The sequence below is a fragment of the Bubalus kerabau genome, chromosome 17 (genome assembly GCF_029407905.1).
Source record: "Bubalus kerabau isolate K-KA32 ecotype Philippines breed swamp buffalo chromosome 17, PCC_UOA_SB_1v2, whole genome shotgun sequence".
NCBI classification, from domain to species: Eukaryota; Metazoa; Chordata; class Mammalia; order Artiodactyla; family Bovidae; genus Bubalus; species Bubalus kerabau.
In genome coordinates this window covers 17595858-17621247 of record NC_073640.1, presented here as the reverse complement: position 1 = coordinate 17621247, position 25390 = coordinate 17595858, and the positions used below count along the sequence as shown (strand labels likewise).

The following is a 25390-nucleotide window of genomic DNA, read 5'->3' as shown; positions in this document are numbered from 1 at the left end:
ATGTCTTTTTTTTTTTTAACTAAAGATTTATTTATTATTTTACTTTATTTTTGACTGTACTAGGTCTTTGTGGCTGCACAGTCTTTCTCTAGTTGCAGTGCTCAAACTCTAGGTGCCCAGGGATCAAACCAATGTCCCCTGTGTTGGCAGGTGGATTCTTAACCTCTGGAGATTCAGGCAGTACCCCATGTCTTTGAGACACTTTTCAGTGATCCTGCCATGGATCCTTCTCATTGAGAACACAGTCCCCATCCTCTTCTCCTGGACAGACCCAGAGACTCGTGCAGCTCGTCTGCTCATAATCAGGGTGCTGCTGGGGTACCAGGGGAAGATTTGAAGTCTGGAGTTAATGGTGAGAAGGTGAAGCTGTAGCTTGAGGACCTCAGTCTGCTGCACACAGCCTAGCAACCCAACACATTTTTTCAACACCTCAGTAGTTCACACTTGCATCCTTAGGGAACATGCAGAAAAGCAAGTCCTGAGGCTCCCATGTGACTGCTGAGAGCCTGCTGAGCTTCCCAGTTGGGAAGACTGAAGAAGTGAGCAGGAGTCCTTCTGATGCAAACACTTGTTTGCTCAAGGTTGTAAAAGTCTTCAGCTACAGGACAAGCCCCTCCCTGCTTGGCACAGAACTCCACAGCACAACTCTGCCAAGGGGCTTTTGTCCCAGTCTGGGGCCTGCAAGGGCCACTGAAAGGACTGGCCAGTGGCGCTGGACTCAGTGCTCACTGGGCACAAAGTTTCTGGAGGAGCACCTGGAGGGGTGGGGTACACACGGCTTCCCAGAATTTCCTTGTAATTGTGCTCCAGTTACTCACAGAGGGGTCTGCTTGCCCCACACCTTCACCTGACTGGCCCCCTCCAGCTGGTGCTTCAGGGTCGACCTCAAAGCCCTTTGACACACAGTCTTGATTTTTTAAGTTTTTTTTTTTACTTCTGGCTGCACTGGGTCTTCACTGCTGCATGCAGGCTTTCTCTAGATGCAGTGAGCAGGGCCTGCTCTTCATTGCCGTGCGCAGGCTTCGCCTTGCAGAGACTTCCCTTGTGGAGCACCGACTCTGGGGTGTGCGGGCTCAGCAGTTGCGGCTCCTGGGCTCAAGCACAGGCTCAGTTGTGGCACATGCGCGTAGTTGCTCTGTGGCATGTGGTGTCGTCCTGGATCAGGGATCAAACCTGTGTCTCTTGCATTGGCAGGTGGATTCCTAATCACGGGGCCACCAGGAAGGTCCCACAGTCTGGATTTTAAAAGTTAATCTCAAGAAATTCCCTGGGCTTTTGTGATTAGGATGCTGTGCTTTCACCCCTGGCCGGGTTCAGTCCCTAGTCGGGGAATTAAGATCCCACAAGCTGTGCAGTGCGGCCAAAATAATAACGATGTGTGTGTGCCAAGTCGCTCAGTCATGTCTGACTCTTTGCGACCTTGTGGACTGTAGTCCACCAGGCTTACCTGTCCATGGGATTCTGCAGCCAAGAATACTGGAGTGAGTTGCTCTATCCTCCTCCAGGGGATCGTCCCAACCCAGGAATCAAACCCACGTCTCCCGAATTGGCAGGCATATTCTTTACCACTAGTGCCATCTGGGGGGCCCAATAATAATGATAATTAATTTAAAACATTAATCTCAAAGCAGCAATGTGTTTTTATTGTTTTGACACACACAAAAAGGCATGTTCCTATAGCACTTTGCAGAAACTAGCACACTAACAGTGTCCTCAATATGAACCATTGGTTGAATTAGGAAAAGCAGGAACCTAATAACTCAGTAGGGACAGGTTGATGTTAGTGCTTCACCACAGAACTCAAACCATCCGGCCTCTCAAATCTCCAGTCAGTTCAGTTGCTCAGTCGTGTCTGACCCTGCCACTCCATGGATTGCAGCACCCCAGGCTTCCCTGTCCATCTCCCAGAGCTTACTCAAACTATCCATTCAGTCGGTGATGCCATCCAGCCATCTCATCTTCTGTCGTCCCCTTCTCCTCCTGCCTTCAATCTTTCCCAGCATCAGGGTCTTTTCCAGTGAGTCAGCTCTTCGTATCAGGTGGCCAAAATACTGGAGCTTCAGCTTCAGCATCAGTCCTTCCGATGAATATTTAGTGTTGATTTCCTCTAGGATTGACTGGTTTGATCTCCTTGCAGTCTAAGGGACTCTCAAGAGTCTTCTCCACCACAGTTCAAAAGCATCAGTTCTTTGGTGCTCAGCTTTCTCTATGGTCTAGCTCTCACATCTGTCAGAGCCAGTATGTAAACCTGTGAGAGGCTGGGCGATGGCTGTTACATGAGGAGCGCCGCATGCCAGTGAGCACCTGGCCGTGTGTTATTGTAGCACAGACGTCTTACACAAAAGTTGCTGAGAGAGTGGCTCTTGAAAGTAGTCATCACAAGAAAACCTTCTCTGACTGTGTATGGTGACAAATGTTAATTGTGATCATCTCCCAGTACATACAAATATGAACTACTGTCTTGTACATCTGGCATTAATACGATGGACTTCAAAAAATTTTAAAAACAAAAAGTCTAACAAAAAAAAATTGTGTTTATTTGAACATAGATCAGATTGGAAAACAACTTGCATTATGATGTGAGAACTCTTTAATTCTTCCAATATTCTTTACTTGTCTTCTGGGCTCTGATGTGTTAAATGTATGTTCACTTCATGTCTGTCTCATCAAGGAGCCCTCACACACCTGACTCCGAGACAGTTCCAGAAACTGCAGTCAGGCCACGCCGTATCCACTCTGCTGGGCAGAGTAGGTTGCCCAGTGGTCTGGCTGCTCTGGCGGCCACGAGCTGCTGTGGGAGAACCTCTTCACCCCCAGGAGCCCCTTAGGGAGGCATGAGGAGTAGCAGGGACGGCTGAGGCCCCACTCCCAGGGCTCTCCTGTGTCTTAAGGACCAGGAGGTGACGTCACCTGTGACAACTCATTTCTGTACATCAGAGCACTGTCCCATCGGCCTCCCCTTGCTGGGCTCCCATGAGCCCACTCCCTGGCAAGCCCGGGGAAGGCAGGCTGCACTTCCTCCACTACAATGAGGTGCCCCTCTTCACCCCACTTAACAGCCTATTCCTGGCTAAGTGTCACCAGACACTGGCTGTTTTAATGGTAAAGTACAAGGGGGTGAGCTTGGCCATGTCCCAGTGAGGTCACAGAAGGGCCCCACCCTCCTAACTCCAGGCCGTCTTCAGGAATGAAACAGGATAGGGCAGAGGCAAGGTGTCCCCTCAGGGCCCCTCCTTGGGTGGGCACCTGCACCTGCCCTGCCCCTGTGCTTCTTTGGGGCACTGGGCATGGGGGCGGCTCCAGGCGCTGTGCACAGAAGGGGAAGTAACAAGCAGCAGGTCGTGTCACAGGGGACTAGGGCCCTGAGTGCACCTCGTCCGTCTGTGCCCCCTGCCGCTGCTGAGTCCTAGAAAAGGAAGCTGGTTCCTGCACAGCTGACCTCTCACCCTGCAGACATGGGATCCCTGATCCAGGACACCATCAGGGAAGAGCTGACCACGCAGGAGCACAGGCTTCCCTCCCCATCCCCCAGACATCCACCAGGGGCCCACATCCATACTGCAGGAGGTGGCCATGCCTTACTCCTCCAGCCCCAGCGCCTGCCCCTGACTCTGACCGTGGACCAGCGAGCCCAGGACAGGGCCCCACAGAGGACAGGCAGCAAGGGGCTCAGAGATCCTTCCTGTGCAGAGCTGGAGATATTCTGACCAGGTCTCAGGGGCCAGGAGGAGCCTCAAACTGTGAAACTGTCCAGATCCCTCCTGAGATGGGGCCACTCCATGCGCACCTGTGATGAGCACAGGTGACCTTTCCACATGAGGACAACTCATAAACATAGATGAACCACCCATCTCGGCAGAGCCATTTATTCCTCCAGGCAAGGAAGTCAATAAATAGATCTTGGGGGGTCTTGACCAGCGAGGGCTGAGAGGTGAGGACTGCATGCCCGGCCCTTTGGCCAGCACCAGAACAAGGGTGGTGGTGGGGGCACTACCGGGGCCAGGATGCCTCCTCCCCAAGCAGGGGCAGCTGCTAGGCCCCCTCCTCCTCCCCCGAGTCCTGCTTCTCCCTCTGGGCATCACTCCACTTCTGCGGTGCGATCCTTTTCTTGGGCCCGTGGGGCGGCGGGCCGATGAGGGCCTCGATGTCCTCGTAGTTGATCACTTCCTTTTCCAGCAGGGCACTCGCCAGCTGGAGGAACAAGAGGGCAGTGTGAGCGGCAGATGGGGGCCCAGACAAGAGCCCTTTGAGAGCAGAGCGCGGAAGGGGGAGGGCCCGGCCTCCCAGACCTGCCACTTCCCAGGGATGCAGCACAGGCGGGCAGCCCACGCAAAGAATCGCTCCCTGTCTCCACCTTAGAGACAAGCCCAGCTGCCAGCCTCATTAACTTTTCTACTTCCCTTCCCAATCTGTTTATTTTGGGCAACTTGGATTTCTTCTGCAAACGTGTGTGAGTGTCAGCATGGGGGGGCAGTGGAGGTGATGTGCAGGATATATAGCCCCCAGTGATGGGTTCCCGTCACCCCCACGCTGGCTGCTCTGACAGCTGGCCCTTGGAAAACACGGGCTTGAACTGCAAGGCTCTGCTCGCACTTGGAACTTTCTTCAATGAACCTGCCTGCAGGACTGGGGACCTACAAGCCGCAGACGCAGAATTGTGGGCAGGGAGGGCCGACCTGAAGGCGGCGCCCAGGGTAAGTTGTGTGGCACTCGGTCCTGGAACTCCAGGACGGTGCGGGCAGGTCACAGCAGCAGCAGACTCGGCTCCCATGACAGGGTCCCGGCAGGTTCTGCACTGCCCACGGCTCCACGCAGGCAGGTGTTGCTGGTCTCAGGACGTGACACCACAGTCCCCACAACATTGCCTTGAAGAAACAGCTGGCCATCCACCAGGAGCTGCCCCTTCACTAGGTCCAGAGACACTGCCTCTGGGGTCACTCCAGACCCGACACCCAGCATCACTGTGAGGACATCACACACAGCCCAACCGGGGTTGCTCCCCACACGCTAGACCAGCCCTCATGCTCTGCTGTCTGTAATAGGAGGGGGACTATCCCAGCCAAGAGGGCCTGGCAGACGTGAGCACCGAGACCAGAAGGTGACCTGGGTAAAGTGTGGGCGTGGTGGTCACTGGGTTGCAGAAAACAAGCCTGACTGGTGGGGGGACTGTTCATGGGCTGAGAGCTCTGTGCCATGTTTGCAGCTCCCTGTGCATCTGAAACTCTTCTGAGCTTTAACGTTTAGTGTAAAATTTCCAGAACTTTGAATTGGAAAGGCCTTAAGCCACATCAACCAGACCCACTGCACACTGAAGCTGGTAATGGGCCTGAGGGCTGGCAGCATCCTCCTGTCTGCCCTGAAGGAACTGGCCCTGGCCTGGCAGGTGCGTGACATGAGGCTAAGCAAGGCAGGGAAGATGCTGGATCCAGCTGAGCTGGATGGGGTCTGTTGGTCATGTGGTTTTCTGGGAAGGGTGAGTGGCTGCGTCAGTGTGAAGTGACAGCGGGCCCAGCTCCTGGCAGGCGTGGGGCTGGGGACAGAGGCTCACCGCGTGGAGCTTGTCCAGGTTGTCCCGAAGCACCTGTTCCGTGTGCCTATAGGCAGTGGCCACCAGCAGCCTCGCTTCCTGTGAAGGGAGAAGATGTGTGATGGTCAGGATGGCTGCTGCTGCGCACGGAGTCCCCTGCGGCCTGGCCCCAGCACTAAGGCACATGGAAGAACACGAGTTCAGAACACGGCCTTTTGTGTCTTACAGGGGACAGGAGAGCACGGCGGCCAAGAGTCTCCTGCCCTCACCCCCACCCCAGGAACCCCCTGTGCAAGGGGCCGCCAGCTCCTGGAGCCTGGGACCCCGTTTCATCCTCCACACCCAAGGCTGCCTACGTGCCAGTGCCTACGTGCCAGTGCGCCAGGCTGCCAGGCTGCCTGAGGGTGGTGGCATTGCCTGGCCGTCTCCTCAGGCCACAGAGATCACAGGCACTGGCTCTGTCCCTGGAGGCATTTATTCGCTGTCCCTGATGGCCCCGCAGCACCCACAGTTCCATCAGGAGCCAGTGGGGCCTCACCCAGAACCTCAGCTCCTGCGGGCGCAGAGCCAGCACACCACAGCCCCTCCCCACACACATGGCTCGGGCTGGGAGGGACTAACGTGGTCCATCATCTGCTGGAGGCCCTGGCTGAATGGACGCCGTCCGATGCCCGTCACGCCCTCCTGGGCCTCGGGGAAGGAGACGGGCCCGATGCTGGGTGCCATCCCAAACTGCTTCACCATGGAGTAGGCGATGCGGGTGACCTTCCGCAAGTCGTCCTGTGCCCCTGGAGTGTGGGATCAGAAAAGGAGGTGATTCCCTGCAACTGCAGGTCAGGGACCCCACCAGCCCTGACAGCAGAGGCAGTACCCAGGGACCACTGTACCCTGACAGCAGAGGTGGGAACCCAGGGAACAACTGTGCCCTGTTGCTGGTCCTTTAAACTTAAAACATTTTTCTTTTCTGTGAAAAAACAACTCGGGGTTTCCCTGGTGGTCCAGTGATTGGGAATCCACCTGCCAATATTGGAGGCATGGGTTCAATCCCAGGTCCACGAAGATCCCACATGCTGAGGAGCAACTAAGCCCATGGGCCAGAACTACTGAAGCCCAAGTGCCCCCCAGGGCCCACGCTCAGTAACAAGAAAAGCCACCACAATGAAAAGCCTGCACGCCGCAACCAAGACCAGTGCAGCCAAACACAACCCTTAATGAAATTCAAGATGGCATGTGCATCCCACTACTTAGACCCCTCCACAGATTCCCCCTCCCTCGTGGAAGGGCTGAGGGCACTGAAGCAGCGCAGGAGCTGCTGCTCACCGGAAGTGACCCTGTTGAAAGAGATGGACTCGGATGCACGGCCGCCCAGGGCCATGCACATGCGCTCGAATAGCTGCTCCCTGGTGAAGAGGTGCTGGTCTCTAGGGAGCATCTGAGCGAAGCCCAGGGCTGCATTGGTCCGAGGAGTGATGGACACCTGCACAGTGAGGTGGTCTGTTAGCCGGCAGGACCCAGGCTTCAGAGATGAGGGGGCACAAGATAGTCTTTGCTCAGAGGGTTCGAAGCAAGGAAGCCAATCCGAGGCCCCCATATTTCTAACAGCATTTGCAGAGAAGGGCATGAGGACCCCACACACAACCACGTGTCCATGAAGGAAAGAACGGTGACGATGAGAGATGAGCCCACGTGATGAGGCCAGCCCCGAACAGGCACAGGTCTGAGGGTCACAGCCGTGAGAGGCCACCCCGAGGCTCCGAGGAGTGCACGTCACCACGCTGGCTGGCAGGGACTGGGTGCGAGCGAGAGGACCTTCTCAGCACAACTCGTCTACCTGGCCCTCAGGCACCAAATGAATGTCCTACATTCATTTTCTTGAGATACTGCATGAAGACACTGATCTTAATTACTGGGTCTTCTCACACGTACAAGGGGCTCAGTCACAGCCCTCTGCAGAGGACATGACGGACCAGCCTGAGCAGCAGGGCACCATCCAAGGCAGCCTGACACCAATGCTTGGCTGTAGCTGACGCCCCTGGGAGACACCTGTACCCAGGCTGCAGCTGCCAGCACAGCCCTCTGTCTGGAGGTCAGGGAACAAGGAGTGAGGGGGGAGAGGTCCAAGTGGCGGGCAGTTACAACCCTCAACACGGGGCACCCATGTCCCCAACACGGGCATTGTCCCTGGTGGTCACTCAGGGACCCCCGGTCAGAATGTTACCACCGGGGTGGCGTCATGGCATTAGCCCTGCCACGTACATAACATGTGCTGACCTCCTTTCTAAGTTAGCACATCTCAGAGCTGATGGTTCACCCGGCAGTTCTTATTTCCACAACCTACCATGCAGATGGGGAGGGAGACTGCAGGTCATCATGTGGCTTTCCCACGGTCACCCACCCCCACCCCTCCAGGCACAAAACGTGGGCCTTCCAAAGTGAGCCCAACTGGGCAGCCAGGCCAGGGCTGCCCACACACACCTTCATCACAGCCTCTGTGTGCTCCAGCAGCCAGCCCACCAGGGCGTGGCCCGACTCGTGGAACGCAACCACCTTCTGCTCTTCCTTGGAAAGGACTTTGCTCTTCTTGGCAGTCCCTGAAAGAAGATCAGAAAAGTGAGCCTCAGGCACCCCAAGTACATGGCAGGCACATTCCTGAGGTGCCAACGCAAAGTCGCCACTGGACTCTCAGCTTCTGTGTCCCCAGCCCAGCCACCCATCCTCTCCCCGGCTGCTTGGACTATGAGGATGCCGCAGGAGCCCCGCTCGGCCCACTGACCCCACCACTCAAAACTCCGTGGACTGCAGCCCCTTCAACATGGCCCTCGCTGGGCTGTGGGGCCGACGGCATGACCTAGCAGGGCAGCTGCAGCCCGGGACTGTCCAGTCCTCTTTACCTGAATCGCTGACCCTTCACCTCATAACCTTTCATTACATCCCCTGCTCAGGTCACTGCTGAGGCCTCACCCACTGTCCACTCATCGTTACCCCTGAGTAAGCCCTGGGTTCAGGGATGCGACCGGGACACCTACGCCGCCAGCTTCGAGAGGACACGTCCTACGTGCTGGCTGTGGCAGTCGGGCTGTCCCCGGGCCCTGGCGGCTGCCGCGCGGGAGCACCCTGTTCAAGGCGCTGCACGCTCAGGCAGGATTCTGGGCGCTCTTCTCTAGTCTTTCCCACTTAGAACACACTTGCTGCAAGCATATCACTTTTCATGCAAAACAACTGGCTTATGTAAACTCTGATCTACAGTGAGGAACCTCGAGACGAGCCCTTCTGTCCTCGCGCACTTGCTGTCCCCACTGCGGAGGGTCTGTCCTAGGTCTGAAAGACTGAGGGGGATGGCCACCTGAGCGAGGCACGGCTTCCTTGGCATCCCGCTCGGTGCCTTGGTTGGAATTCCGTTTAAGGATAAGACACACCATGTCTGGTGTTGCCACAGGAGCTACAGGAGCCCTGGCCTGCTCTCCTCACAGAAGTCCATGCATTCCACATCCAACAGCAGTGGGAAAGCACTGCCCAGACGCCGCCCTCCCCTTCCCCCCAACAGGGCACGGAGACCCTGGCATAAAAGGCCTCCTCCTCGACCTAAGGAGCAGCGGCTCCAACCCCTGCCCATGTGGACAGCAGCTGTCTGCGCACCGCCCATCAGCTGGTGGGCCGAGAACACTGAGTTTGCGAGATCCTTCTACATTTCTGTTTCAAGAGCCTGCCTGCTCCTGGTCAACAGAGAGTATCTCAAACTAAGGAGAACAAGTCACACCTGACAGAGAAGCAGGAACAGGTGGCCTGTGTTCCCTCTGGGGCAATAATGCCATCACACAATGTCTAGGCCTGCCCCCTCCCGCCCCGCGAAGACGCGTCCGCATACCGGCCACGACGCGCTCCACGGCGTAGTCCAGGTTGGATGTGTGCACAGCTGTGTGCCCCTCCCGCGCCGCATGCAACGCGGCCTCGTTACAGATGTTGGCAATGTCAGCACCTGTCAGCACGGGGGTGGGGGGTGTTAGTAGACGCAGAGGTATGGGGGTGGCAGGGGAGCCACCCTGTCCCCCTCGAGCTGCCCCACAGCTGTGCTCAGCAAGCAGCCTCTCTGGACCCCCTCTTTCCTTCCACCCACTGTTTCAGACACACACTGAGGGATGAGAAAGGTTCTTGACACCCATGAGGTTCTAGTTCAGGGTGTTAAAGGTCCGAAGGGAAGAAACTTACACCATGATAATAAGGATTTACACCACGATAACAGGGGTTTTTATTTACATCCCCTGTGAAATGAGAACCGTACAGAAAAATCTAGATTTGTGATAACATAGAGAAGGTGGCGGGGAGGGACACGGCCTCGCAGGGTCGCCTCTGGTGGGGAGCAGTGGGAGGGAGCAAGGCTGGGACCACCCTGGGGCATGGGACAGAACCTTGGGGAGGAGTCCCTCTACCCCTGCCTGCTGGGCGCACACCACTCCCACCCCAGCTGTGCTGGCCGAGGAGCCCAGAGCAGGGCTGGAGAGTTCCCGGGGAGGTCTGCTCCCGTTGACCCCAGACTAGGACCAGCGCCCCTACGGCCCTACCACTGAAGCCAGGCGTCAGCTCCGCCAGCCGCTGGGAGTAAAAGCTGCTGGCCCGCGTCAGCTTCAGGCTCTTCAGGTGCTGCTCAAAGATCTCCTTCCTTTCCTAAAGGACAGAAGGCAAAGGCCACAGGTCAAAGGCCACGGGACAAAGGCCACAGTGCCAGCTCCCTGCTGATCAGGAGCCACTGGCTGTGAGGTCAGCTTCTACTCTCAGAAACCAACTCAAGAGCCACAAATGATACCTCCACGCATGTCTCCACGGAAATACTAACCTGCCAGCCACCTGCTACACTCACCCTCCAGACCCTTCCCTGCTCCTGCGGGGTCTCCAGCTCCCTTGGGAGCCACCAGGAAGGCCCGACACCCTGAGAGGTGGGCGTCCAAGTTGAGGCCTGAGGCAGCAGGGCCAAGAGGTCCCAGGGCTCACAGCCGTCCACCCCGTCAGGGCCACTGTGCAGCTCACTCTCCAAAGCCACCAGCACATGGGCATGAGGCTCTGCAAAGGCTATCCAAGGAACTCAGCCCAAACGTCTCATCATAAAGGTCAGTGAGAGTCAAAACCAGAAGAAGGGCAGGGAGCCTGGATGGACCAGCAGGGTCGCACTGACCTGCAGCGTGGGAAGGTCGATGAAAACGTGCCTGTCCAGTCGGCCCGGCCTCAGCAGAGCGTTGTCCAAGATGTCAGCTCGGTTGGTGGCCGCCAGGACGATGACGTGGTCGGTGGTACCCATTCCTGCAGGGACGGACAGCGGCCATGAAGGTGCGGACCCCAACCTGGCAGCTTCCCCAGACCGCCACCGATAGCAGCACCACCAGAAAAAGTGAGGACCACCCAGTGTGCAAGAGGCCCCAGCTTCACTGCCGGAAAAGCGAAAGTCTCACACGGAAACGAGAGGCTTGCTGGAGGCCAGGGCCCTGGACAGACCGGACTCCACTCCCTGGGCCACCTGGGGACGGAGGGGCACCCCCATAGCTTGTCTCAGCCTCCTGCCTGGGCTGCCCCTTAGGGTTCCCCAAATGCCTGCACGCCACAGGCCGGGGCTATGAACACAGACCATGAGATTATGTAACAGTGAAAAGACACTGAAAAACGGCAGAAACAAAGGATACAGGAGAAAACAGCAGCCATGCCAGGGGCTCCAGGAGGGCGCTCCCGCAGAACGGCCTCTGTCAGCAACCCGCCACAGGGCTGGTTTAGGGACTCACAGTTGTGGACACACGAGAGGGTGACACCGTACAGACATCCCCACGGCTGAGTGCTGACTCCTGTGCAGGGCCCACGCTGCAGGCGCAGGCCGTATGCTGCCCCCAGCGGCTGGGCACGTGCCCCTCCACTACCATCACCACGAAAACCTCACTGTGCCAGCCCCTCACAACTACTCATCCATCTGTTCTCTAGCATTCTGTCATTTGCACAATGTCAGATGATTGGATCAGATGATTTATACTCTCTGAGGTTGACCCTCTCATTTGGCATAAATCCTGAGGTCCAGTCAGGCAGGCTTGCATGACAACACCCGGTGTCTGCACTGTGGCCGGGTAAGCACACACAGAGCTCAGCCAGGCACCCACTGAAGGTCGCACAGGCTCTTTCCAGGGTGTTCAGCTATCACAAGGGAACACTGGAGTACCGTGTTCTGTGGACACCAGATCAGCATGCAGATTGGGCGTGCTCAGTCTGTTCAGAGCCAGCCCAAGAGGCTGCATGCTGTCCACCCCCGCTGCAGGGGGTCAGGTTTGCTTCACGGACGCCTTTTCACAGCTGCTTCACTCACTTGAGGGCCAAGGTTCACACAGGGGTCTGGGATCCAGTCTCCTCATCCTCACCACGTCTGCTGTTGCCACTACCTTGATCAAAGACTGAGTGCACAGCTAAATGACAAGTGATGCGTGTGTGAGGACGGAGTCACGGCCCAGTGCTAGGGAGCTGAGAACAGGCTCTGCAGAGGCACTGGCTGTGCTCGCGAGGAGGTGACGGCTCAGCACGGGAGGACGGTGCTTCAGCAAGACGTGCTGGAGCCGCCGGCATCCACACACACTGAGCCAGGACCAAGCGGCACGCCTCCTGCAGATTCAGCCAACACAGGTCACAGGCTAATGTTTTTCCACATTAGGCTGTGGGAGGGCTACCTGTGGCTGCCTTTGTTTCCTTTCTATTTTTTATTGAAGTGTATGTTATTTACAGTGTTCACGTACACAACACAGTGGCTCCACTAGTTTGCATATACGTATGTATTGATGTACGTTCTCACAGGTTTTCCTCCATCACACGTCATTACGAGGTACTGACTATAGGTCCTTGCTGGTTAGATACTGGCCCTTTCCATGAACTTGGGCAGACTCAAGTCCACGGGGGTGTGGACAGAAATGTCCACCGTGGGGCATTGAGCTCGAAGGCCTCTCTGTGCCCATCAGGCTGTGAGAAGGGTGGCAGGTGCCCGGCCTCCGCCTGTGTGGTGGGCTTCCTCTAGCGCTGGCTTCCCACGGCCAGCACCCACTCCTCCCCGAGGGGTGACAAAGGCTCCTCAGTTGCCCCTGCAGGCGGAAGAGGCTCAGCTGTCTCTGTGCACAAAGGCCCCTTCGCAGCAGCCCAGCCTTGCCAGGGCTTCTGGGGGGCGTCCAGGGAGGGAGCAGGGGCTCTCACGGCTGCAGCAGAGCCGGCAGAAGTCACCCCCCTCCCAGCAGCACAGAGGAGCAGAGAAGGTGCCAGCTGGGAATGCTTCCTGGGGGTGCACGTCGCCTGGAGGGTTGGTCTCTGGCTTCAAGTGCAAACAACAACAGGAGCGGGGGTGGGAGGATTGTTGCCCTAGGGCCACAAGGGAGCCCCCCCATCACCCACACAAGGTCACGACTAGGCGCAGGGCTGTGCTTTAGCCTGATGACATGTCAGGAAACCCCTGCTCCGAGAGGAGAGGGGCACCCCACCATGTCCCTGCACCGCCCCCACGACAGTGGCTTCAAGATGCTCTGCCCGTGTCACATAGGAGCACCACGTTGCCCATCTTTCTAAAGAGAGCCAGAGGTCACAGTCCTGTCTGCACTTCTGACAGCAGAGTCATCACATCCTACGATGGGATATCTAGGGAGCAGGAGTCTAACTTGCACACGAACAGACGGCACGTTCAGGATCCAGCCGCTCACAGCCCAGCACACAGGGAGGGGCCGGTCAGAGCCGGGGGTGGGGTGGGAGGCAGGCCCCACTGGGGACCCCATCTCCAAGGAGCATCTCATACAGCCATGTCTCAGGTCCATAGTTCTTGGGCACATCCTCCCCAGGAAGACGGCCCCTCAGACCTTGGCCACGGGGCAGAGACCCTGAGCTGTTCTGACTGACACACCCAGATGCAGAGAGGGACGCGGGTCTGCAGGGGCACCCCCAGATGCAAACGGTCCTCAGGCCCTGACGAGGCCGCCCTTTCCTTGCCCTGTGAGAAATCACTATGATTTTGAACCTGCGGGGCTTTCACATGATGAAACACTCCCATGTATCAGCCCCTGACCTGCCCAGCTGCAGGCCCGAGTCCCGGCACCAGGGTCAGGGGGCGTGGGCGCCAAGGCCAGCTGCATGGTTCTTGCCAACACCTGGGCTGGACCTCGCTCTGAGGACGTCCTTTCCCAGGTCTGACCTGGAGGAAGTATCACAGCCACAAGGGCAAGGAGGGGGAGTCAGGTCCAGGTCCAGGAGAAGACTAAGGAGACAAGACACTGAGGCAACATGAGCCTGCCCTGGGCCCTGCAGAAGCGCACATCTGCCCAACGCCCATGTCACGCCTCTTCCATGTAGGCCTTCAGGCTGCGGTGGGGGTGGGGGGAGGACGCTTATAGGAATTCTGACTGCTTCTGCAGTGCTTTTGTGAGTCTGAGACTTTGAAAATAAGAGGCCAAAAAAAGATTCACCTTTAGCCACATACAACCAAAATCCATTGCCCCACACACTGGTCACCAGATCCACCATCCCAAACACTAAGAACACTTTAAAGAGGAAAATAAATACACCAATAAATGGTTCTCTTAGAACCAAAACTACTTTGAGAAAAAAGCATCTTTCTCATCTACAAGACCTAGAACAGAACTAGAATTCTGATTAAAGAAAACTTACAGATGGGTCCTGCACAGCTGGAGCATGGGGAGGGGAGAATGTGGAGCTGATATTTAATGGGGACAGTTTGTGTTTGGGAAGATAAGAAAGTTCTGGAGACGGACTGTGGTGATGGTTATACAACACTGGGAACGTACTTATAGCCATTAGACTCTGCACTTAAAAATGGTGAAAATGGCTTTATTTTATGGTTTGTATATTTTACTATAAACAACACAAACACATAATATTTACACACACACACCCCCAAAGAGGATCTTACAGGAGTAGCTCAAAAGAAAAACAACTCCATTAAAAAACTGTGTGGCAGCCAGTTCCAGACGTCATCTCAAGGACAGCTGACAGAGTCCCTGGCAGTGTACCTGAGGCACCCACCGTACCCACGCTGGGCACAGAGACTCCTGTCAGCATGACCCCTGGCCCCCTCTGAGACTGACGACCACTGTCATGACCTGACCCCACTTGATATTCCCAGCTTTTCTTTCTTGTTTCACTACTGCCCTGACTTTGGGAAACTGAAAGCTATGTTTCTGGTTACCTCCTGCTGGAGAAGAGCTCTCGGTGCTGACACACCCTCACTGTCCACGAGCATCCCCGCCGATCCCAGCCCCACGGTGCTCACCGTCCATCTCCACCAGCAGCTGGTTGAGCGTCTGCTCCTCCTCTGTGTTGGAGAAGCCGGACACGGCGGTGGAACGCTTCTTGCCCACGGCGTCAATCTCATCGATATACACGATGCAGGGGGCCCGGGCCCGGGCTTCCTTGAAGAGGCTCCGCACACGGGCCGCACCGAGGCCTGAGGACACAGAGGACGGGGAAGTGGACAGGTCATGGCACGAGCCCTGCTCTCAGGGAAAGCCCAGTAGGTGGCCTCTGGCACACATGGGCTGGCCTGTTCCCTCCTAAACTCCCCAGGATGTCAGCACCTGCTCCTTCCATGCCCATGACTCCCAGACATGGGTCTCATGTTTCCATCTTCACCCCCAAAGCCCCCGATACGCAGCCAGGTGGGCCCACCTCCAATGACCTCCACGAACTCTGGGCCAGCCATTGCCAGGAAGGGCACCTGGGCCTCCGTGGCCACTGCCTTGGCCAGCAGCGTCTTCCCGCAGCCAGGGGGGCCGAGCAGCAGCGCGCCCTTCGGGACCTTGGCGCCAAGCTGAAGGAAGCGCTCCGGGCTCTAGGAGAGCAGCAGAATGCAGGCTGATCTCTGGGCTCCAGAGAATCATCCAGACATGACCCTTGGAAGGCTTGGGTCCTGAACTGGCCCCGTCCACACGGCTCAGGGAGAACAGAGTGCTCCGCCGTGACAGGTGACGGGCCGCGCAGGGCACCATCGGTCTGGGCTGAACAGGGGACGCACCAGGAGCGCAGCATCAGGCTGGGCAGTCCCCCCGCCCACCATGCCCCACATGCTCACCTTCAGATAATCCACGAACTCCTTGACCTCCAGCTTGGCTTCATGCATTCCTGCCACATCTTTGAAGCTGACTCCTTTCCCCATCTTGCCATCCACAATGGTGAAACGAGCCATTTTCAGCTGATTCTGGGCAGAAAGATAGAGGGCGGAGCCCTATGCAGCCCAGCGGGGCAGGGCGAAGGAGCCGGGGGGCCGGTTCACCCGCACATCCTCCCACCCCTCCACTCGCTCAGATGGCAGGGAAGGGCACAGTCCAGACACATGAAGGCGGTGACAGAGGCTGCCTGGCACTGAGCAATCTGCCCTAAAGGAAAATGCTTCCCACGTTAACCCAGTGATTTAACAGAGTCTGTGTGGGAGTGTTCTTATTTCTCTATGTGACTTTCCCCATTAGTCTCTGACTTCTTTTACTGGTTTATATAAAAGTTACCTGCTGATGCTACTGCTAAGTCGCTTCAGTTGTGTCTGACTTTGCGTGACCCCATAGACGGCAGCCCACCAGGCTCCCCCGTCCCTGGGATTCTCCAGGCAAGAACACTGGAGTGGGTTGCCGTTTCCTTCTCCAATGCATGAAAGTAAAAAGTGAAAGTGAAGTCGCTCAGTCGTGTCCAACTCTTAGCGACCCCATGGACTGCAGCCCACCAGGCTCCTCCGTCCATGGGGTTTTCCAGGCAAGAGTACTGCAGTGGGGTGCCATTGCCTTCTCCTAAAAGTTACCTAAAGACACTCAATTCTGCAAGTGTTGGTAAAAATGTCACCTCGTTGATTTTTGGCAAGCAATCTGGCTGGACAGATAAGCTCTCAGTGAGCAGCTCACCTTAGCCATAATCTCCTTCAGCTCTCAAAAGAGGCAGTGTGTAGAATTCGTCACAGCATTATTTAAGTACAACAAAAAAACAGTCCAGAATGTGCAAGAATTATCACATTGGTTGAGCCAGGTATACTGCACCCCAGGAGACACCACGCTGCCCAGTGTGGATGCAAATCCAGAGCTCCCAAGGGCCCATTCAGGGAGAGACGGGGGCACTCTACCCCCACAACCCCGGTTCCCAGGAGGGCCTCCTCTGTGGCCCGTTGCTGACGTGCCTGATAAGCCAGGTACGACTTGACAGGGAGGGCACACTGCGCCGAATGCCACTGGAACAGGAGGATACTTGTGGAGTGTATTAAGGTTGTTCTTTTGAAGACAACCTTCAAAGATGTCTCAGCTAGTACATGAAACCCCCAAAAGGCAAGCCCGGCTAAGAGGGAAGTGCAGAGTGCACTGTATTATGGACCCCCTTGGGTTCAGCCCCTCCCACATCACCAAAGGGGCCTTGGCTAGAGCTGGGGAGCCAAGCCCCCGTGTCAGACAAACAGAAGGAAAGAGGAGCTGCCAGACGACCTCCAGATAGGCCTTTGACAGGCTAGTATCCACCATGCACCCATCCTGCCATTTACGGGAGAGGGTTCAGCCCAAACACAGACAAAATCCCAATGGCACAAGTTCAGGGGAACAATGTGCACAACTTACAAAAGCACTGAATCCGCCTTCCCGTCCTGTCATCCCAGCCAGACGGAAAACATACCACAGGATGGCCAGGCCCACGGCCGTCATCCCCAGGGCGTAGAGGGCACTGGCAGGAGAGACAGGCGGGCAGACGCTCAGGCGCGGCTCCGGGCAGCCCCCAGACGCCTCACCCAGGCCGGGCCCAGACCTCCCAGAAGGAAAAGGACTCCCTCACTCTGAGACCAACCTGTGGAGCCAGCACTGAAAATGCATCTCATCCAGTTCTCACCACCTCTCTTCCTTCATATGTTGCCCAGGTCTAGGTACCGCGGTGCTGAGCAGGCAGCACCAACCAGGCGTGAAGCCAGAACCACCACCCACTGTCCAGAGCCCTGGACAGCTCACGCCCACAAAGAGCAGCTCTTCACCATCCATGTGTTTTGCTTTCAAAAGTAGGCCACTGCTTTGGGTCACTAAGCGAAATCAGCCTAACAGTACAAAGAGCAAACCCTGGGGCTTCACCCCCAGATGAAGAGGGGTGTGCCCCCACTCCCTAGAACAAGCAGAGGTGCTGCCTGGGGACCCTGCCCTCTGAGGAGCTGGAGCTGTGACAGACACGTGGCACTTCCCAGATGCCGCCAGTCCCCATGAGGGGACACAGCCCTATGCACACCACAGTCCCAGTGCCCAGCTACACGCCCAGGCCTACCGAGTAACTGGCTCCCCCTTAGAAGGATGCAGATCCCACCACCCGTAGGCCCTGCACAGAACCAACAGGTTCCCAGGGACATCTGCTTCTCCCTTCCCTGCCCCACTTTCCTGTTTGCAGATGGCAACAAACCCACCCTGCGCTAAACAAGAAGCACTACAGACCACTGGAGCAGTGACCAAGGGCTTCCCGCCCCATGCCACCCACTCCAGGCCTGCCTCCACCAGGGGCTCAGTTCACTGTGGGCACAGCCAGTGTGAGACTCTGTTTGGACTTTTTGTCTCTCACGTCACAAAGTGAAGCCTGGTTTAATTCAGAGGCCCCCAGAAACGACCAACCTACTTTCCAAAGAATCCCGTCCGCTTGTAGGAAACTGGAATCCTGTCCTTGCCTTCGATATTCAGCTCATCCTCGGCTGCTCGAAGCTTCTCTTCAAATTTGTCAATGTTTGCCACCTGCATTCGGTACATCAGTGCCAGCCGCTGGGGGCAGAGAGCAGAGGCACGTGAGAGTGACAAATAGGCCAGACGGCTGACCCCAAGGACAGAGAACGGTGCCCCTGCCACACTGCGGACAGCTACATGGCTTCAGAAGCAGATGCCTGCTGCTCAGCAACCTCCTCCACATCTAGAAAGCTTTTGTTTTCTCAAACACAGTTACAGTGAAATGTTCACTAACAGAAGGCTGTGAGCAAATGCAGGGCAGCACATGCAACTGAAACTCAGCACCGGGCTGGCACTCCGCTGGAGGGCAAAGCAGACCCTGGCAAGGAGCCTGAAGTGTGGGATCCAGACCCACAGTCACCCTCCAAAAGTTCACTGTTTGCCCGTCGGCTGGACCTGACAGTCAACCGAGGCGGCTCCTCGGTCCTCAGGGAGACAAGAGGCTAAGGAAGAGGGAGTGGGTGGCACTTCCTGGAGGCTAGAGGGAAGATCTCATCACTGCCACCCCGGCCCACATCAATCATCTGTCCAGCAGCCATGCTTTCCAGAGCAAACTGTCCTCTCTGATTCTAAGCTCTCTAGTGTGAAGGTCTCATCATTGCCACCCCAGGCCACATCAATCCTCTTTCCAGAAGCCATGCTTTCCAGAGGAAACTGTCCTCTCTGATTCTAAGATCTCTTGGAACTTAGAGCAACCAGATCTCCCTCTGCTCTCAAGTCTCTTCAAAGTCTAGCAGGACGACCATCATTATGAGTGGTCAGGCTCCACTTCAGAGGTTAAAAGGCCAGGTCCTCACAGCAGGGTCCACCCAGCCAGGTTCCAGCACTGTCACAGATTACCTCTCCACTCCCCAACGCCAGATCCGCTACTGGGGTGAAACCCACAGACCCTTCCGCCTCTCCCCTGCCCGCACAGCAGGGGGCCACTTGTGGTGGGGAGGAGCAGGGTCCCTCTCCTCTGCCCCCTTTCTTTCCTGCTCCTTCCAAGTGCCAGTCCTTGCCAACCTGTCTTTCTGCCACCTGTCCCAGCCCGAGAGGTTTCCACCTCGACAGCCCCACCACCTCCCTCCTGCTGCTCACATGCCATGTGGACCCTGGACGTTCGTTGCCACCCTCCCGACTCTTCCCGAGGGCCACATGGCCTTGCCCCCTTCTCAAAGCCTCCAGGCTCCTCCTTAAATCAAGACACTCACGGCTCGCTCTAAGCAACCCCCGCCGGCGCGGCACTCACAGGCCGCCCAAACACCACGGCACCGGGGTGCAGGTACACCTCCACCACGTCGCTCTCGGGCACCACTTGCACCCGCTGCACCTCGCCCTTGGCCAGCATCTCGTGCACGAAGTCATTCCAGGAGATGTTGCCTCCGCTGGAGCCCAGCGCATTGAGCAGACTCATGATCACTGCGATGACGAACAGGGTGCGCAGCCGCTCTCGGTACATCTGGTCCTCGCGCTCCCTGCGCCTGCGCTCCTCTGCAGGTGGGGAGCAGGCGTGAGAGGAGGGCGGAGCTCGAGGCCCAGGCCCCGTGCCCCGCCTCCGAGGCCCTCCCCAGCCCCACCCTACACCCGCACGAGGGCTCTGCACCCTCTGTGCTTAGGTGCTCAGTCTACACTTGGCCAATATTACAACAAAGTGACTAATTACAAGCTGTTCAAGGTCACGAACATTCCTGTTCACTGAGGTCCCATCTGCTTAGATAACATGAAACCATTTTTAAAGTAAAAAACTTCCCCAGGGTACTTCCCTGGCAGTCCTCTGGCTAAGACTGCCCTTCCAATGCAGGAGGCATGGGTTCCATCCCACAGGCCCCAGGGGGAAGCACCCCCTCTGCCCAAAAAATTAGACTGAAATACCTTCGTCATCCTCAGGGCTCCTCCCCTTGGCTTTACCATTGTCCTTGGTCTTCTGCTTTCTCCTCGAAGTGTTAAAATAGTAAGTGCCTCCTACAAGAAATGGGGAAAGTGCTTAACAGCAACCAGACCTGCAATTACAGGGAGACATTCAGGACAAAGGGCTTCCCTGGTGGCTCAAACGGTAAATAATCTGCTTGCAATGCAGGAGACCTGGGTTCAATCCCTGGGTTGGAAAGATCCTCTGGCGAAGGGAATGAGCGAAAGTGTTTAGCCACTCAGTCATGTCCAACTCTTTGTGACCCCATGGACTTAACTTCCCCCCTTGGAACCCGTCAGGCTCTTCTGTACATGGGATTTCCAGGCAAGAATACTGGAATGGGTTGTCATTCCCTTCTCCAGGGGATCTTCCCGACCCAGGGATCATACCTGGGCCTCCTGCATTGCAGGCAGAATTCTTTACCATGTGAGCCACAGTGGAGACCAGAAAGGAATGGCAACCCACTGCAGTATTCTTGACTGGGCAACTTCATGGACAGAGGAGACTGGCGAGCTACAGTCCATGGAGTTGCAAAGAGGTGGACATGACTGAGCACTAACACACACACTCAGGAGAAGAGGACACTTCCAGACAACCAACAAAACATAAACTATCGAGAACCTACCTGCACAGGATTTAGAAATTTGGATGATCATTCTTGGTACAATCTTTACTCACTATGAACGATAAACCACTTCAACTGAAGGTAAGTGTTTTTATAATTTAAAGTAGCCAACGTGATGGAATAAAAGTTATGACCATAAACTTGAGAAACTGTCATGTGTCTGTGGGAGAACCACCCTTGCCACACACACAGTCGCTTGCAGTGAATTAAACAAACGAGCAGCACAAGCAGCTGTGGCACGGCAGCGCCCGCTCCACACACTGAGGCTCTTGCTTGTCCCCATCAGCGCTTAAAACGGGGGAGAGCGCCTCAGAAAGTCACTGGGCTGCACCTTCCTTCACAGACACTAACAAAATCACAAATAAAACCGCCTCTGTGTCCACCAGACACAGGGCTGTTGGAGGGTGAGGGCTTGCCGCTGGGGGCAAGTGTGGGCTGCTGGGACTGGGTAGGCACAAGGCTGCTTGTCTGCAGCAGTGGAAGACTCTACTGTTTTCCTGTTCCAAATGAATAAAGCGGGGAGTAAAAGCATAGGTGTCAACCCTTACAGGCCTTTGACCTAAGATAAAGGAGACAGCAGGGGGCTTCTTCTGTGGTCCAGTGGTTAAGATTCCCCCTTTCAGTGCAAGGGTGCAGGTTCCATCCCTGGTCTGGGAACTAAGCTCCCATATGCTACAGGGTGCAGCCAAAAGTTTTTAGAAAGAGAGCAAGACAGACAGCAGGATATCACAAGATGTCATGAAAACGGTGCAATTCTAGTGTAAAATCAAGTTATGTTTACTTAATTTCTGCACATAAGCCATACACAGTCTGTAGCTTCGTACCATTGCTGGAGCTCACTACAGAACATGAAAATGTTAGTTGCTCAGTCATGTCTGACTCTTTGTGACCCCATGGACTGGAGCCCGCCAGGCTCCTCTGCCGATGGAATCTCCAGGCAAGAATGCTGGAGTGGGTAGCCATTCCCTTCTTCAAGGGATCTTCCCAACCTAGGGATGGAACCCATATTCTCCTGAATTGCAGGCAGATTCTTTACTATCTGAGCCACCAGGCAACATGAAAAACCTTTGTCAAGCAGCCCTTACTAAGCTTGTAGCTCCTTAGTAAGCATTACTGGAGCTGGCTACAGAACATGAAAAACCTTTGACAAGCAGCCAAATCATGGCCAGAATTTTTAAAAAAAGAAGAGACAACTCAAAATAAGCAAAAATGGCCTGTTCTGACCTTAGACAATTTTTGTCTAAGTTTGTCTAAGTTTTTCCTTCTCAAAAACTTCACTTCAGAGTATCTGAGGGCTCACACTGGGTAGCAGCTGAAGGGCCTCTTAGTGATTTCATTTTTTCTGACAATGTCAAACAAGCAGTCCTCTGAATTTATTCACAAATGCCACACGTTCTGCCTGTCACTTCTGTCTTTTCAAAGATACAAACCTAGAAGCTTCCCGAGTCCGACTGGATTCTGTACAATGTGCTGTTTCACCAACAATCTGCTGATTCCTTCAAAGGTAGGGGTTAGCAGTCGCAACTGGAAACTCTGAAGAGAAAAGAAGGTCACAGAGCCTCAATCACACGGACGCCACCACACAGCTGACAGTGCAAACTCACCCCTGATACAAAATTTTTCCTGAAAGCGCCAAGATTCATTTATATAATATTTCCACTGCCCTGAAATATGAACCAATAATCTGAGCATTATTTCAAAGTTTTACCATAACATCAAAAGAAAAAAAAGTTCCAAATGTCAACAGCAAGCAAGCAAGTCAAAGAAATGCTGAAATGGAGGTGCGGAACACTGGCTGCTATTCTGTGCCCCAGGACTCCTTCAGGACACAAGCAGTAAAGGCTTCACTGGTTGTCCAGACCTTTTGCTCCCAACATCTCCAGACTACCGTTCCTTGTGGAACATTCCCAGGAAGTCCAGTTTCCCACTTGAATATGGTCAATGGTCCAACTTAACTTTTTCTATCTCAGTGGTAGTAATTTCTCCATTTTTATTGACTTATTTATTTTAAGGGCTTCCTTGGTGGCTCAGATGGCAAAGAGTCTGGCTGCAATTCAGGAGACCAGGGTTCGACTGCTGGGTTGGGAAGATTTCCAGAAGGGAATGGCTACCCATTCCAGTATTCTTGCCTGGAGAATTCCAGGGGCAGAGGAGTCTAGCGGACTATAGTCTAGGAGTTCCCAAAGACTGAGTGACTAACACACTTAACATACATACATTTATTTTAAATTCTTTCCCTTAGTTCATCCCTGGTCGGCTGCTATTATGAAGAAAAGTAACTCCTTACCAAAGGAGTATGCTACATATAATTTCCTGTTAGCAACAGGTTAAAAATTCCTAGTATATACAATTATTATCCAGTTTAATTAATACTACTATACTTGGTTCAGTGATGGCCAGGAGGCATATAAGGGAGAACCACAGAGAGGTGGACAGGGCACCATAAACGAGGAACAGTGTGTCAGGCACAGCACACACAAAAGTCATTCTTCAAAGTCAACCCTAAACGCTGTTTGTTTAAACCAGATTATGTTATTACTGTTCTAGTTGTTAGTGAGGTAATCTGTTAAGTATCCACAAGTACATGTGAATTGCCTACTTCAGTCCTTGCTTATTTTCACAGAGTAATCAAGTCTGACTAAAATTAATGAATTATGATTTTCCTTCTCAATAGAATTAAAAACAAAAACAAGTGTAATATATCCATTCAGTTCAGTTCAGTCGCTCAGTCGTGTCCGACTCTTTGCCACACCATGGACTGCAGCACACCAGGCCTCCCTGTCCATCACCAACTCCCAAAGTTTACTCAAACTCATGTCCACTGAGTCAGTGATGCTATCCAACCATTTCATCCTCTGTCATCCTCTTCTCCTCCTGCCTTCAGTCTTGCCCAGCATCAGGGTCTTTTCCAATGAGTCAGTTCTTTGTATCAGGTGGCCAGAGTATTGGAGTTTCAGCTTCAGCATCAGTCCTTCCAATGAATATTCAGGACTGATTTCTTTTAAGATGGACTGGTTGGATCTTCTTGCAGTCCAAGAGACTCTCAAGAGTTTTCTCCAACACCACAGTTCAAAAGCATCAATTCTTCCACGCTCAGCTTTCTTTATAGTCCAACTCTCACATCCAAACATCACTATTGGAAAAACCATAGCCTTGATGAGACGGACCTTTGTTGGCAAAGTAATGTCTCTGCTTTTTAATATGCTGTCTAGGTTGGTCATAACTTTTCTTCCAAGGAGTAAGTGTCTTTTAATTTCATGGCTGCAGTCATCATCTGCAGTGATTTTGAAGCTCCCCAAAAGTTAAGTCTGCCACTGTTTCCCCATCTACTGCCATGAAGTGATGGGATCGGATGCCATGATCTATAGTTGTTCAGACTCAGAAAGGGTGTAGAATAGGATTATGATATGAAATTGGTCCTCAACTTATGGTAAAATATAATAATACATTACAACCTAAAATGTGAGGGTTGGGGTCCTAAGAGAGGGCTAAAAAAATCAGTGAAAAAAGCACATAGGGTCTGTTTCCAGAGTGAAATGTTAACATTAACAGGGCCTGGAACACAGCCTTGACACAGAGGGTCAATGAATTTGTGTCCATAACATGGCAAGCTACACGATAAGAGTAAAATACACTTACAATGCTCACACGAAAAACAGCTCAGAGCAATTGGAAGGCGCTAGAATTCATCCTGGAGTGATCTGATCTATATGAATGCAAATAATCCTCTGCTAGATATTCGTGAAACTCTTAACTCGATTCAATTTCAAAACGCCAGGAAGATGCGCAAAAAATATCAATATACGAAACAAGCGCTGTCGTTTAGTCGCTAAATCCTGTGTGACTCTTTGCGACCCCATGGACTGTAGCCCGTTAGGCTCTTCCGTCCATGGGATTTCCCAGGCAAGAATACTACAGTGGTTTGCCAGTTCCTTCTCCAGGGATTTTACCCACGCAGGGTACCATCCTGCATTGGCAGGCTGGTTCTTTACCACTGAGTCACCAGGGAAGCCCGAACAAGGGCTTGAGAAGTCCAACTGTGCGGCTTCGCCCCTGATTTCTCCCTCGGGCTGCCCGCCGGCCTCGCCGCCCGCCTCTCCTCCAGTTGCAGGCAGGAGATGCCTCTCGGAAGACGAAGCCGAAGCGGCGGAGAGCATCCTCCAAATTACCATCCCAAACGTCGCTGCCGGAGGCCCGTACATTACCTGCAGGGCTCGGCCTCCATGCCCGATGGGGCCCATCGGAGGCCTGTGGACGTCATTCGGCCACCTCCACTTGGCTCCGGAAGAGCAGCCTGGGCTCCAGCCCGAGTAGGGGCACCGCAGCCGCCCCGGCCCCGGTCCCGGACCCGGGCGGAGAGCGCGCAGCAACAGCCACGCGGCCGCCATGTTGACCCGGAAGCCGCGCCTGCGCTATTGGGGGGGGCGCGGGGCCCGGGGGGGGGGGGGGGGAGGCGGTCTCCGCGGGGCGCCTGCGCGGTCGGGCGTCCTCCCGGCGCCTGCGCGGTCGGGCTTCTTCAAGTCAGGCCTCTTGGTCAATCTTCGGTACCCCGCGATCGGGTTCCGTGACCGAGAGATCCGCTGCAACTCTAATCCGACTGGGATTCTTTAGCGGGTTTGAACTGCCAC

The 25390-nt window shown here is 54.8% G+C and overlaps 1 protein-coding gene across 1 annotated transcript; it reads right to left on the bottom strand.

The window, feature by feature from the left end:
- Positions 1-1620: 1620 nt before the first annotated feature.
- On the bottom strand, positions 1621-25164 carry SPG7 (SPG7 matrix AAA peptidase subunit, paraplegin). The gene is made up of 17 exons (XM_055552512.1): positions 24968-25164; positions 22193-22295; positions 20101-20190; positions 19478-19719; positions 18146-18285; positions 17119-17221; positions 15606-15731; positions 15203-15365; positions 14808-14981; positions 10695-10819; positions 10087-10189; positions 9393-9503; positions 8003-8118; positions 6848-7004; positions 6149-6315; positions 5549-5626; positions 1621-4191 (listed from the first exon to the last, which is right to left on the bottom strand). Exons 1-17 carry the CDS (start codon positions 25148-25150, stop codon positions 4033-4035), a joined length of 2340 nt encoding a protein of 779 aa, XP_055408487.1. The 5' UTR covers positions 25151-25164; the 3' UTR covers positions 1621-4032.
- Positions 25165-25390: the final 226 nt, after the last annotated feature.

Coding starts and splice junctions, on each gene's coding strand:
- SPG7 (XM_055552512.1), bottom strand. CDS start 25,150: ATGGCGGCCGCGTGGCTGTTGCTGCGCGCTCTCCGCCCGGGTCCGGGA. Junction 14,982..15,202: donor GTTCGTGGAGGTCATTGGAG/GTGGGCCCACCT, acceptor CTGTGTCCTCAG/GCCTCGGTGCGGCCCGTGTG. Junction 7,005..8,002: donor ACACAGAGGCTGTGATGAAG/GTGTGTGTGGGC, acceptor CTCACTGTGCAG/GTGTCCATCACTCCTCGGAC.